The sequence below is a fragment of the Pteropus medius genome, unplaced genomic scaffold, assembly GCF_902729225.1.
Source record: "Pteropus medius unplaced genomic scaffold, Ma_sr-lr_union100, whole genome shotgun sequence".
NCBI lineage: Eukaryota > Metazoa > Chordata > Mammalia > Chiroptera > Pteropodidae > Pteropus > Pteropus medius.
The window spans coordinates 3,014,692-3,027,885 of record NW_024350923.1 but is presented as its reverse complement, the minus strand read 5'-3'; the positions used below and the strand labels follow the sequence as shown (position 1 = coordinate 3,027,885).

At 56.2% G+C, this 13,194-nt stretch overlaps 1 protein-coding gene across 13 annotated transcripts in view; it reads right to left on the bottom strand.

Moving 5' to 3' along the window:
- Positions 1-13,194, bottom strand: part of LTO1 (LTO1 maturation factor of ABCE1) — a 241,480-nt gene that overhangs the window by 200,154 nt on the left and 28,132 nt on the right. Inside the window, exon 4 of one of the 13 annotated variants that reach the window (XM_039840607.1) lies at positions 7,832-8,425. The exons of the other annotated variants lie outside the window; for them this stretch is intronic. Coding sequence (XP_039696541.1) covers positions 8,389-8,425 — 37 coding nt within the window. The 3' untranslated portion in view covers positions 7,832-8,388. Of the gene's footprint in view, positions 1-7,831; positions 8,426-13,194 lie in introns of those variants that run through there. 13 annotated transcript variants of the gene reach the window in all.

Genomic DNA, 13,194 nt, shown 5'->3' with positions numbered 1-13,194 from the left:
AAAAAAAAAGCGTCTACAGCAACCAAGTTTGGTTTACTCCAAGAAAGCGTTGGTGGCAATACGCAGGAAAATGATTTATCCTATTAGCGTGAGAATTAGTAAAAGGTCATTTGATCGTCTCGATAGGTGTCAAGGAAGCGTTTGAAAACATTCACTATTTAAAAATTCGTAGGACAGGTTTTATTCTAAACATGATGAAAGTTGTGGATTTAAACCCGAAAGCCACTGTTCCTTAATTAATGGATCATTAGCATTAAAAATCGGGATCGTTCTGCCAAGTGCCCCGTCCAGTGACCACTCTTAGTTTAATATAAAACTAGAAATGTGGGTGAAAGCTATTTAATAAGAAAAATAAATAACGTGGAAATGTAGGGCTAGGCGGCATTAAGTATCAGCTTTGTTCTAGTCGTTATTATAGAACTAGAAAAGCCACCAAAAGTGGTGGCGAATTAGTTCCGGAGGGGACGGTACACAGGAAAACATGTTTACGAACAAAGAGCATCTCACGTGAATACCGTGCGGCTGGAAGGCGCGTGGAAAATAAGAGATTTTAATAACAATAAAGAATCAAGTAATCGAGTATCCATTTATTCGGGGACAAAACACACTTACGCGAAGGCCATGGCCTCCCTAATAGGAGAAAAAAGGTAGACGAAAAAACAGAACTTCACGCCACTCCTGTCAGGAAGAAGCGACTTAAGATGACCAGCCAGTCCCGGCCCACACACAAGAGCCGACTGCTAAATATTCAAAATATCTGTAATCCACTTGTTAAATCGTGGAGAACCTGAAATCGGCCACGTGGGAGTGTGCGCGCCACGGACATCAGCAAAAGCCACGAATCGGGCCTTTCGGTCAGGACGGCCGGTTTTCCTGACATCACATGAAACGGGCTTTTTATTGGTATTTTACGGAATGTGATCAACTGTGAAAACCCAAAGTTCCTGTCGAAGAAAGTACGCGTGGGCTCGTGCGTGTGCGTGCCCACGCCCGTGTATGCACGCACGGACGCGAGTGTGTGGCCGTGCACTTCAAACAATTACAGATGAAAGGTTTTTATGTAAAAATTGTCATTGAAAATTTTTATTTGAAAACATTAAAGCGAAAAATAAAAACCGAAATAATACGAAAAATAATACGAAAACTGTATATGAATGCTGAGTTAGGTCCGATGGTGATATCGAAGGCGCTTATGTTTTTCTTGGTTTTGCTCATTTTTATTTTCTGTCATAAACATGTGCTACTTGAATGATGAGAAAACGCGTGTGTTCTTTATCTCAGGTTTATTTTCACAAGCTAGAAGAAAGGAGAATGGCATTTTTCCCATCTGGGTACAGAAAACAGATTCCGACAAAAGAAAATGGAAACATCCCATCGCAGACAAGACACAGGGGTTCGAACATGTAAAAATAAAGGAAAAATCTTATGTAATCACGTGTGTGATAAAATACAAAAAAGCGACGGCCTTGGGGAAACGTGATCGGCCCAAGTAAAAAGCCAACTCTCCATGGATACGAAGTGTTGCTAGAAACTACACACGATCAATATCCAGTTTCGACTTAACAAATAATCGAGACGAAGAAGAAAATATAATTCACACGCCAGAAAATCCAGATAAAGCGTCGCATGGAACAATGCAAAGCTTCTTCGCCAGCAATGAAAGAAATAAATTCTACAAAATACAAAGCATCATAAACTCCTGCGAGTCCAGCTGAAAAAAACCTAAATGGTAAGACAAAATTGGGGGCAGGGATTAAGGAAAAAATACACTACCCTCCGCCCCCCGCCGCCCGACACCCTGCCGGGATCCGCCGAAGTCTGGGTCAGTCTGGCGAGTGTCCTGACAGCCTTTTTGTCTCATCGAGGGAAAGAAGACAAGCTATTTATGCTTTTTAGTATCACGTTAGGAAAATAGGTTCTGAGGCAGAGTTTCCGGAACCCCATGAAAGGTTGTCACCAGACGTGACGTGAGACGTGTTCTAGTCACAAACAGGCATGGGTCTGTACCACAGAACTTTTCGGTGCCTCTGCGAATGTGCCCTGTCATCTCCCGCGCATGGAGTCTTTACCCAATTAATTTGACCTCAGAAGAATCTTCTTGGATGATGCCATTATTGACATCTCACAGAGCACTAGGCTACTGGAAATCGCGTTGGGATCAAGAGAAGTATTTTGTATAAGGTTGTTATTTACAGAAGTGAAAAACGGAACACCCTGAGTGTGCCCCAGCCTAGGACAGGTTACCCCACCGGCTGTGTTTAGTGAGGCTCCTTTGAGGGTGAGTTCCCTCTCGTCTGCCAGTCACACAAGCAGGCTCTTCAGACTTCTGCTTGAAGTCACTACGCAAAGACGGGAACAGAAGTCGAGCCCTGTGGCTCGCCACCAGGGTCCCATGTCCTCGGTTGTCACCGCTCAGGGGTCTCTGTTGCAGTGAGAAACGGGCCGGACTGCTTTATCTCTAGTCCAGAGACGTTATCTAAAGTCACATGGCCTGCCCAAGTCAGTCCGGAAGGTATGCTTGGCGCTCGCTCGGCGTCTGCAGAATCCGTTAAGCTTTAGAAACGAGAAGTGACGGGAGCTCGGTCTCCACCGATGGTGTTGGCTTGACCCACTGACCCCCGATCCCCTCTGTGCGCGAGTTAGGGTCGGAAGTGAGCGCTGTGTGAGCTCATTCATGGCTTGCTCGGTCTCAGGTTCCGCCGGTTTGCTGGCCTCCCGTTCCCCAGAAAGCATTCCCATACGAAAACTGCCAACTTTCTCCAAGCCAAACAGAGGGGGAGAGGGAATTCACCCCAATCTGGTCACATGGCGGGGGAAGGTTGCACCAAAGAAACGAGGATAAAACCAGAACATCGAACGCTATATAGATGCCAACGTATAACGTATGTCCACAGGGCAACGGCGGTGACCGCAGGCCCAGGGGGGCCTTGGAGGGACAGAGAGGGCAGGAACCCCTGGCTGCGGATAGTGACACCTCCCCCACCCCCACTCCATCCCCATCACCCATCACTCCCCGTGCCTCCCTCACCCCACCTCCCCTTCCCACATTTCCACACCTGCCCCACACCTGCCTTACCACCTCTTACACATACACCTGCCTTGCCTTGCATGCACACTGCCTTTGTCACATGCACTGCATGTGTGCACATACCGCGCCCATGCACATGCACATACTGCAGGACCCTCACAGCACACACACCCCCTGCCCTGAGCCAGCAGCAGCAGCGTCTTTGCCCTGATCTAATCTTCTTAACAGCCCTCTGGCATCCATTAAGAAGTGAGAAAAATGTGTAAAGCGGTCACTAGCCAAAAAGAACCCATGCGCTCCTGGCAGCATTCGAATGACCCCAGCCATCAGGAAGATCTCTTGAGACAAACCCTGAACCCAGAATGGCCGTCCCTTGGTCCGATGTACCTGTGCCAAGCCCCACAGTGTGTGGGTGGGACGGGCCCCTCCTGCCTTACAAGGCTCACGTCGGGGGCCTGGATGAACCCAGACACCCACGTCTAACAGAAACGAAAACCCCACGCACTGTGCACTCAGAACCAGACGGTGAGCAGACCAGTGATCGGCACCTCCAAATTTCCAAAGGCAGCCATGACGGGGCTCGTGTCCCCAGTCCTGGAGGACACAGCCTTCCTGGTCGGTCCCGACCTCAGGAGTCAGCGTTTGCAAGGCCAGCTTTGGTGGCTGCCTATGGGGGTCACGGGCAGAGGTTTGTAAGTGTATCACATCCACTGTGCCTGATCCCTCAAACCCAAATTACAGGCCGAAGCCACAAAATTGTCTCCCAGTCAGAGGCCTCTTGCCGAACGCCCCCGCAGACACCGACTTCCCCTGATCAGGGTCGAGGAGACGGCCGACACCCTCTGCAAAGGGGAACACGCTCGTTCCCCGCATTCGGCAGAGCCCCCCAGCCGTCTCTTCTCTTTCCTGTTCATATTCTTTTGAGGGGGTTTGTGCATCGCACGTCAGGGGCCCGAGGCCAGTGGGACACCGGCAGCAGCTGAGGGCGCCGGGGTCCGCCCGCCGGGCCGTTATTTCACAGGGTCTCCCGTGGTCTGGCGCTCACGCAGCCCCACGCTCGCGTCCGGGCACCTCAGCCGGAGGCGCTCGGTTTTCCGAGAGCTGAAGGTTTTCCGAGCCCCCCTACCTCCCTGCACCCCAGCTCTGTGTCGGAACTCAGAGCAAGGTGTTCTAACTCCGAGCACTTCCAGAGAGAGGTCTTGCCTGGGATGCATCCTTCCACGAGCCCCTGGGGAGGCTGGGCGGTGGTGGCGGTGGGCACCGGGGCAGCGGGAGGCCGGTCGGCGTGCACAGCCAAGGGCGGGGCGGGCTCCGTGAAGCCTGCACTCGGGTCTTGCCTCGAAGACAGGAAGTCCGCACGCAGCCCCACGCCTGCCGTCCACCTGACCTTGGCCTAAGGACCACTGCGCGCTGCGGAGCAAGGCTAGGCCTTTCTGTAGGTGGTCAGAGCAGGTGCCACGTCGGAAAAAGGAAGCCGCGGCTTCTCTCAGACCATACGCAGTTCAGCTCCCGGGGGCAGTGAAGACACATGAAGCCTCGGAGTGGAGCACAACGGGGGCCCCGCCGCGCCCGCCACCCACTGCTCACTGCCCACTGCCCCTGCCACGGCCCTCTCCCCACTGCCAGCGCCTGGAGGCCCACCGGGCCCCTGCTCCTCCAGGATGGCCCCCAGCGACCCCGGCCCGGCGCAGGCTCTGCGACCCCGTGCGCCGTCCCCTTACACTGGTCCAGCACTGGTCTGTGTGACCAACAGCGTGTGGCACACTTATGGTATGTCACGGCCACGACGAGGTCACGCGGCCTCCGTGCCGAGCGGGTTCTCTCTCTCTCTCCCTCCCTCCTGCCCTCCGTCTCTCTCTTCCTCCTTCTCTCTCTCCATCCCTCTCCCTCTCTCTCTGAGCCAGCTGCCACGAGTGAGCGTGGAGAAGCTGAGGCACACTCTCCAGCCTTCCATGGCAACTCATTGTAGCCTCACGTTAGAACCTGACGGCCAGACCCGGCTTGTCCACACGTCCTGCTAGCACCCTCCCTGGGAGCGGGGATCATGCACGTTCAATGGAAGTAAACCGCAGATGCTGAACGTTGGCTCCAACCCTCTGCCGACCCGTGAGGGCCCATCTCCCCCAGCTCACCCCTGACAAAGGAGGAGCCTGAGGTCCCCGCTGGCGAGGGACACGAGGCAGGGAGGACACTGAACTCCTAAACAACGGAGGTGTGAGCATTTCTGAGCTTTCCGATGCGGTGGCCTGGCTCTGGGCGGCCGTGGCCGGGGGGACGCCCCCGGCCGACACGCCCTGACACCCTAACCACCTCGGGCGAGTGGCCGCCCTGGGGGCGTCAATGTCAGTGTCCGTCTCGGGAGAGGGGCCGCTCCCGGGGTGGGCTCCTGGCTGGCCTTTCTCCTCCTGCCTTCCCCGCCCGCCCAGCCCCGGCCTTCAGACGCCCATCTCTCCGGCCCTGTCCCTGCCTCGCAGTCACACCCTCCTGACCACCATCCTCATCTTTCTCGTCTTTCCAAACTGGCCCCTCCCATTCCCCTGAAGCCGGCATGGGAATTCGCAGGTGGGTGGATTCCGAGCAGGTGGGTGGATTCCGAGCGAGGCTTCAGGCATCAGGATGCAAGGACAGGGGGCGGGCGAGGCCGGGAGGGGCCGGGGAGGGCTCCCAGGTGGCTGCCCGCCCTGCTCTCTGCGCCCGCCTGGGGACCCTCGGTGGCTTCTTTCTCTCGGCTGCTATTCCAACCTGGGAAGCTGCAGAGGGGACGCTGAGACCTGTCACTGATCTCAGGAAGCACGGAGGACACAATGGCATTGAAAGGAAAACCTCAGACATCTTGCCCGCTGGCTGGAAGCACATCCACCCAGCAAACAACCCCGCTTATCACATGCCGATCTCATCGGCAGTTATAAAAGCCTTTGATTAAAAAAAAAAACAATGGAGAGATGAGTTGGTCGTGACTTAATGAACCCGCAGTTTCAGAGTGCGGGGTTTTTGTGGGTCTCTGCTGGGAATGGACTGGCTCTGGGCCGGCCCGACCTCCGCCAACTCGCATGGCCTCTGTGAAGACCCTGTGAGTGCGAAGCTGACACTATTGTCAACTCCGATTTGCAGGTGAGGACCCTGAGGCTCAGAGAGGTGAAGGCCACACAAAGAGGAGGTGGCAGGTCTGGGACTGGAGCCTGCTGGTTCCAGGGTCCACACTCTGCGCGCTGTGTTCTCGTGCTGGAGGAAAACTTGGGACTTGTTCAGACTTCGCCGTTTAGGCACATCCGCCTCTAACCACCTCCATCTCTGCCCGTTCCGCTTCTGCCCTTCCTGGTTCTTGGGTGAAGCCTTTCTCTCCCCCCGCCCCTCCTCTGAATCCTGCTGGCAATCGTGCTGCCCGTCACGTCTACCTGTCCCCTCCGGAAGGCAGTGGGCAAGACGGGGGTCGTGGGCACCTGCAGAAGGCACCCGCCAATTTGGCCAGGAACTCTATCTCTTTTAAAAAATAAAAAGTATTTTCTCCACGCGTTATTTCTCAGGTCTCTAGGGGGAAACCTCTGGAGGACAGAGACCACAACTCAGGCATGTTTGGGTCCCGTCCCGCTGCCCCCAAAGAGCTGACAAACAGGGCCGGACTCAAACCAAGCCCTTGGCATATCAAAGGATCCGACTGCCTATTTAAGGAGCCGCAAAGCCCTGCCATCCCTCTCCCTATCTCTGCCTCTGGCGGGTTGAATGGTACCCCCCACCCCCCAAATAGATGTCCACCACCTAGCCACCAGAGCCTGGGAACACGACTTCATTCGGAAATAAGGTCCCTGCAGATACAATCAAGTTAAGGATCTTGAGTCGAGACCATCCGGGATCACCCAGATGGACCCTAAATCCAATGGCAAGTGCCGTTCTCACAGACAGAGGACACCCAGAGGAGAGGCCGAGGGAAGGGGGAGGCAGAGAGTGGATGGGTGTGGCCACAGCCAAGGGACACCCGGAGCCCCAGAAGCTGGAAGAGGTAGGAAGGACCCTCCGCGGAGCCTCCGGAGGGAGCGAGGCCCTGCTACACCCGAGTTTCAGACTCTGGTCTCCAGACTGTGAAGAATAAACGTCTGTCCTTTTAAGCCCTCGGTTTGTGGTCCTTCGCTGTGGCAGCCTTGGGACTCGCCAAGGCCAAAGAAAGTGAGGCTCGTGCTGGAGGGATGACCACCCGCCCCGTGGAGCTCAGGGAACCTTAGCCCGCTGGCTCAGCTGCAGCACGGATGTTGCGTTTTGCTTGAAAGCTTTCCAGCGGGTGCTTCCAGCTTCGTCTTTGGGTTAGCAGGGGGCTAGACACCTCAGTCGAGAGGGGCGATGGACCATGGATGCCCAGAGTCCCCGGGGGCAGGAGAGTGCCATCCAGGCTGGCGGGTCCAGGAACCCTCTCTCCCCAAGAGGCTACAACTGTACCTGGTGTTTAAACCAGCCTCCCCGACCCCTCCACGACCCTGACTGTGGCAACACCCCGAGGGCAGGCTGCGTCCTGCTCTGGGCCGACCACGGTCAGCAGCTTCAGCCTCGGTCTCTCTCGTGGTTTTTGACAATTATGCCTCTTTCCTGCCGCTATGTCACTGGCCCACCTTTGGCCAACTTCGCCCACAGCTCCTCTCCTCTTGGCCTGAGCAGACAGCGGCTCCTTCGCGCAGTAAGGTGACATGCTCTGGGCCCCATCCACCCAGAGACCTGGGTGTAGGCTCTCGGCTCTCTTCCACCTGTAGGACCCAGCTCGCTGACCCTATCTGTCCCTCATGTTTACGTCGACATTTATGCTCTTAATTAATGTGCTTCCTTTTTTAATCAACTTTTTTATTCTCTGTGCAGGGTGAGAAGGAAGAAGATTAATGTGGTTAAGCTTTTTAAAAATGCATTCATAAGTGCTTTCTAAGATTTAAATCTCACATCCACACAGCTCACAAGTCAGCAAATAAAAGTGAGTTTATAGACCATGAAGCCGTTTTTAAACTTCTCTTTCTGAATATAAAGCGAAATGTTTAATTAATTCCACATACAGCATGCATCACATGGCCTTCATTCTGCATGAGAACAAATACATACATGAATGAAAACATTTAAAATGCCTTGATGTATGCCAGGCCCTATGCTAACTGCTTCACGCGAATTACCGTAATTACTCTTCCCAGCCGCCTTGGGAGAGGCACAGTCACGTCCCACTTCACAGACAGGGACAGAGATTTGCCCAGATTGCACAGCTACTGGCAGATGTAGTCTGTGTGTGACACTCTCGTCCAGTTCCACAAACATGGTTGCAAATTTCCTGACATCTGGAGAAAGAAGTGACTCGCTAGTGCGTGAATTCTTGAAAAAGCAGATTTTTATCCCGATCAGCTTGAAAGGCCTCCGGAACTGTTCTGACGGTGCCTGTGACAGAGAGGGGCACAGCCCAACATTTCAGGGTGTGGGTCTGACGGCTGCGGATGCCGTGAAGGAGATGAGGGCGCAGACATTAGCGAAGGCTTTTTCCCTAAACCCTCCCGGAGACGGGGTTCAGAGCAAAGGGGCAGGCTTCCCTTACACTGCGGGGCTGGCGGGGACCAGCAGCCTTCCCTGCCCCCACCCCCGTCCTGTCTCCCAGCGATGGCCGCAGCACTCTGTCCAAGCCCCGATGCCTAGAGGTGGCAGCCTCAGGAGGGTTTTCAGGATTCCTCTGACCCAGCCAAGCCTGGGGGCATCACCATGGGCACCGTGAGGCAGAGGAGGGCATCCTGTTGGTTAAGGCCAGCTGCTCAGGATGCGGTGATGCGCTCCATTCTTTATCTGGGGCTGACCCTCTGAGAAAAGGCCCTCCGTGACTTTTTAAAACATAGTGATCGCCAGCTTATTGGCGCTGTCCCCTGTGCTAAGTCCCTCCGGGGTTCTGCTTCCTAGCCGCCCCTGGCCTGAGCCACAGACCGAACTGGAATAATAAAGAAAAGAGGAGAAAACAGACAGCTGGAGCTCCTCTTTGGCTCTCTGTCACTGCTGGGAAGTCATAATGGTCACCGGTCCGGTTCGGTCACGTTCCTCAGATAGTCACCCTATTTGCGGAGAGCAGTGAGTCCTGGGCACGCTTCCTGCCTGTCTTTACAAATGAATATGCCAACTCGCCAACACTAAAACGCTCCGTAAAAAAGTACGCCCCATTCATCCGCCCGGAGTGGCCCGGAGTGGACCGACCGGGCACTGTGGCGGGACCCTGCGTCTGCGCTCCGCGTCCTGGGAGGTCCGCATGCGCTCCGGGGCCGCGAGTGCGCGCCTTCTCCAAGCCTTACGGTAAGCGCGGCGCGCAGAGCAACCACGTGGCGGCAGAACCGAGGCCGCGCGGGAATGCGCGGAATGCGCGGAGCGGCCCCGCGCTGCTCGCGAGCCAAGGCCCCGGTGCCCGCAGCGCGCGCTCTGGCCTCTCCTCTCTCCCCTGTCCCGCAGCACCCCAGCCCCGGCCCCGTCGCCCAGGACCGCAGGGGCAGGTCGAGCCCTGCACTAGCACGCGGGCGAGGCTTGGAAACCGAGGCGGCCCATCCGGCCCCTCGGACCTCCGGCGCCCATAACTCCCAATGGCTCCAAACCCGTCTCCCGCCACGAGTCCCGGCGGTGCGAGGCCGAGGGGCGCAAGGGGAGGATTGCAGGGTGTTAGGTATGCAAGCACCCTCCTCGCACCTGAAAAAAAAGTCCCTCCCCCGCCCCCCCTGGCAAGTTTCCAGGGCCCCAGAACTTGGAAGATCCCCATAATCAAGGACCCCCCCCACCACTGCCGACCGTCCCTCCATCCATCCCCAGGGCGAAGGACAGAAAGTCGGGTGTTGCAAGGGCAGAACGAAGCCGACAAAGGCACAGGGATGCGGGGTCCTCCCTTTAGACAGTCTGCAAGCGACAAGTCCCACAGGCGAGGGAGGGCCTCAGTTTCTTCCCAGGGGGCACGGGAGCGCCGCGGGGTCAACGGGGGCCTTAGAGAGGGTCCTCCCGGAAGGTCCGGTTCCCACCAGCGTGGCCCCGCGACTCCTCGCAGTACTGCTCGGAGGACGCTGGACGGACATGGCCTGCTGGGTCATTACCCCCCCCCACACACACACCCCATCCCGCCTCCCGCCCGATTTGCCTTAGTGTAAGTGGTCATCTTCTCAACCTGGGCGCCCACTCCGCTGACACTTGGTCAGCGACAGGCCAGGAACATAGCCAAGAGGCCAGGAACCTGCCGGTGGGGTTGGGGTTTTGTGTTACTCAGGCATCGGGTGATGCGTTTTGAGAGGCAGAGGTCAGGAGTTAGGATCTTTCACCCCCAAAAGTGCACCTTCTCCCTCGGAATCCCGGAGGCAGGGGAGCCAGCCCCCCACGCCTGTTGGAGTGTGCTTTTTAACTCCCGCGCGCACCTCGCCGAAGGCCTTCAGAGCTGCGGAGAGGTGTCCAGCAGCCTGCCAGACAGACGACAGGGGCTCGCGGGACGGGGGTGGTCTGTGTGTGGCTGAAATTAATTGATCAGAGGCGGGAACGCACCTCCGCCAGGGGCGGTGGGAGGTGCGGCTGCCCCGGTGCCCAGCTTGTGACAGTCCTGGGTGGGCGCCAGGGTCAGAGGCCGCGGCTTTGGGGCGCGGGGGATCCGCACCGCCTAGGCCGGGCCGAGCTACAGCAGCATGTAGATCGCCATGTGCGCCCCGAAAGAGAGCAGTGTAGGGGAAAGGGAGCCCGAGCGTCCTCGGAACCCCGCGGCCCTCATTCGGAAGCGTTTTCCAGGACGACTTAAGGGCTTAACAACGGAAAACTCGCGGAGCTGGAGCCAAGTCCTTTCAAGTCGCCGCCAGGTATGCGGCTGCAGGTGACCCCACTTGGATGCGCCCGCCCGCCCCCCGCCTCTGTCCTCACTGGGGAAGGCGGGTGCGGGAGTCCACATCGGTGGAAGATCTCCATTGGGCCCTGCACCCTCTCCCCAGAGCCCCGCGCCGGGCGGCGCGCAGCCGCGGTGCATCCCAGGGTCGGCGCCGCGGCGCGCCGGTTCCTGAATGAACGCACTCCCTTCCCCCGCCTGAATGAAGGTTCCCACAGCCAGGGACGGTGGCAAACGCGCCTGCCGCGGAATTCGCCCTCTCCGGGCCGGCGATCCGCCCTGGCCGTGTCACCCCAGTGGGGGCCCAGGGGCCGAGGACTGCGGGAAGGTGATGGAAGTTACTTTTGCATTTCCTTTCCAACCAATGTGGTTTCCCTCCCGATTGGGCCGCTGGCCCTTTGTCTCCAAATGGTCACCAAGAAATAAGCGCAGAGCACTTTAAATGAGCCCAGAATTCGCAGTTCCTGGTTCATGGTGGGTTTTTTAAAGGCAGTGCAAAATTAAAACTGCAACAGAAAAGTTTTTTAAAGTTGCTTTCCTCTTCGAAAAACAATTAAAATCAAAATGCGTCTTCTACTCTCCTAAAAACTACAGCTCTCAAGGGCTCTCGGGGCCGTCGGCCCCCTCCGGGGCTCGGAGGAACGCAGATCTGGGCTCCCGGGTGGGGGCTGGGCGGCCGGCGCTCCCCGCCGGGCCCCACATTCCAGCGCCTCCCCCTGCGGGTTCCTGGACGGTTCTTCACGCTCACTGGCGGGGCTTGCACTTTTGCGCCCGTCCCTGAGCGGGGAAATCAACGAAGTTCCTCGTTGAGATCTGCCCGGTCCGCCTAGTAACAACGCCGCGCCCCCATTGGCTCATGCTAATTCCAGTTTCCTCTGCCTTTCTCTCGGGTTGGGGGAAAGCTCCCTCCTGGACCCGGAGCCCGTTTTACCCGAGTGGGCGAGCCTCTTTTTGCCCCGCTGCCCCCCACGGTGTCCGGCCCGCCTCGGCCGGTCAAGGACGCACGCAGGGCTTGAGCCCTCCGGGACAGAAGCCGCCGGGCGATAGCGCGCAGCCCCATAAATCATCTGGCGGCCGCCCGGTCGGGATTTTATGAATGAAAAAGCAGCCCAGCAGCCCTCGTGCGCCGGCTGATGCTGCGAGGCTCGGCGTGCCCGGGGCCAACGCGAGCGTGGGTGCCCGGGAAGGGGGACGCGGCGGTGGATGCTCCCTATTCGGGCCACCCACGGCTTCCAAGGCGTGAGCCGGGGGTCATGGACCCGGAATTTTAGTAACCCTAATTCCCGGCGGGGGAGGGGCCGCGGGAAGAATCAGCCCTAAAAGTAGGGGTGTCTTGCCTTGGTGCTTGCGCCCTTGAAAAAGGGAGGGGGCTTTTTTGTCGGTTTTCTTTGAGCCTTTACTGCTAGGGGATACGATGGTTTGATGACACTAAACTGTATTCAGAGGAAAGTAAATGAGCAGTTTTCTTAAATTAAGGCAGGTAGAATAAAAACTAAAAAATATGTTAAGGTAGGGTAAAATGTCCTTTTTAAAAAAATAATAATAATAAGCACTAAGACCGAATCTAATAATAAAACATTTTATGTGTTCTTTTATGTCTCTTAAGTTTGCAAAAAATATTAGAGACCCTCTCGTATAACCACGAACATATACAGATTTTGTTTAAAACGATCAGATCAATACATCCATTTCCTTAATTTATAATTGTTCTAATTTTTATCATCCCCTGCCACCCCCGCCTCAGGCTCATAAATGCAGCCCAGGGCAGATTCTTAAGGTGAAAAGATGCCCACACCTCCAACAGAACCAATTAGGAAGCTTCCGGTGGTCTTGTCCCAAGCAGAGAGGCGACTGATATTTCCAGGGACTTAATTTACTTTTTAATTTAAAAATGAGACAGGACAGAGACCACCGTCCCGCTGCCTTCCATTCACGGTGTTTTTCTAGCATTTAAATTGTCGGGAGGGGTGGGTTGGGGTTTGGGGACCCCTGCAAGGATGGGCTGGCCAAGGTAGGAAGACAGCCCGCAGATCCCCCGGGAGAGAAAGACAGGATGAAGGAAATGCCGGCCACCATCTTGGGCTGCTGCTGGAATTTTCAGGCATTTATTTTATTTTATTTTATTTTATTTGTTGAGCAAGCGCACGCTAGACCGAAATCTCTTAAACGTTTAGGGTTACCCCGCTGGGCGTTTGCAACGACCCCCCTGTGCGCCGGAACGAAGCCTCCCGCGGGGTTCTGGGCTCTGTCCGGCGTCTCTGAAGGTTAAATGGTTCCTGAAATTTACACGTGTTAATGAAAATGAAAGATGTAGACGCTGGGGTTCCTTGGC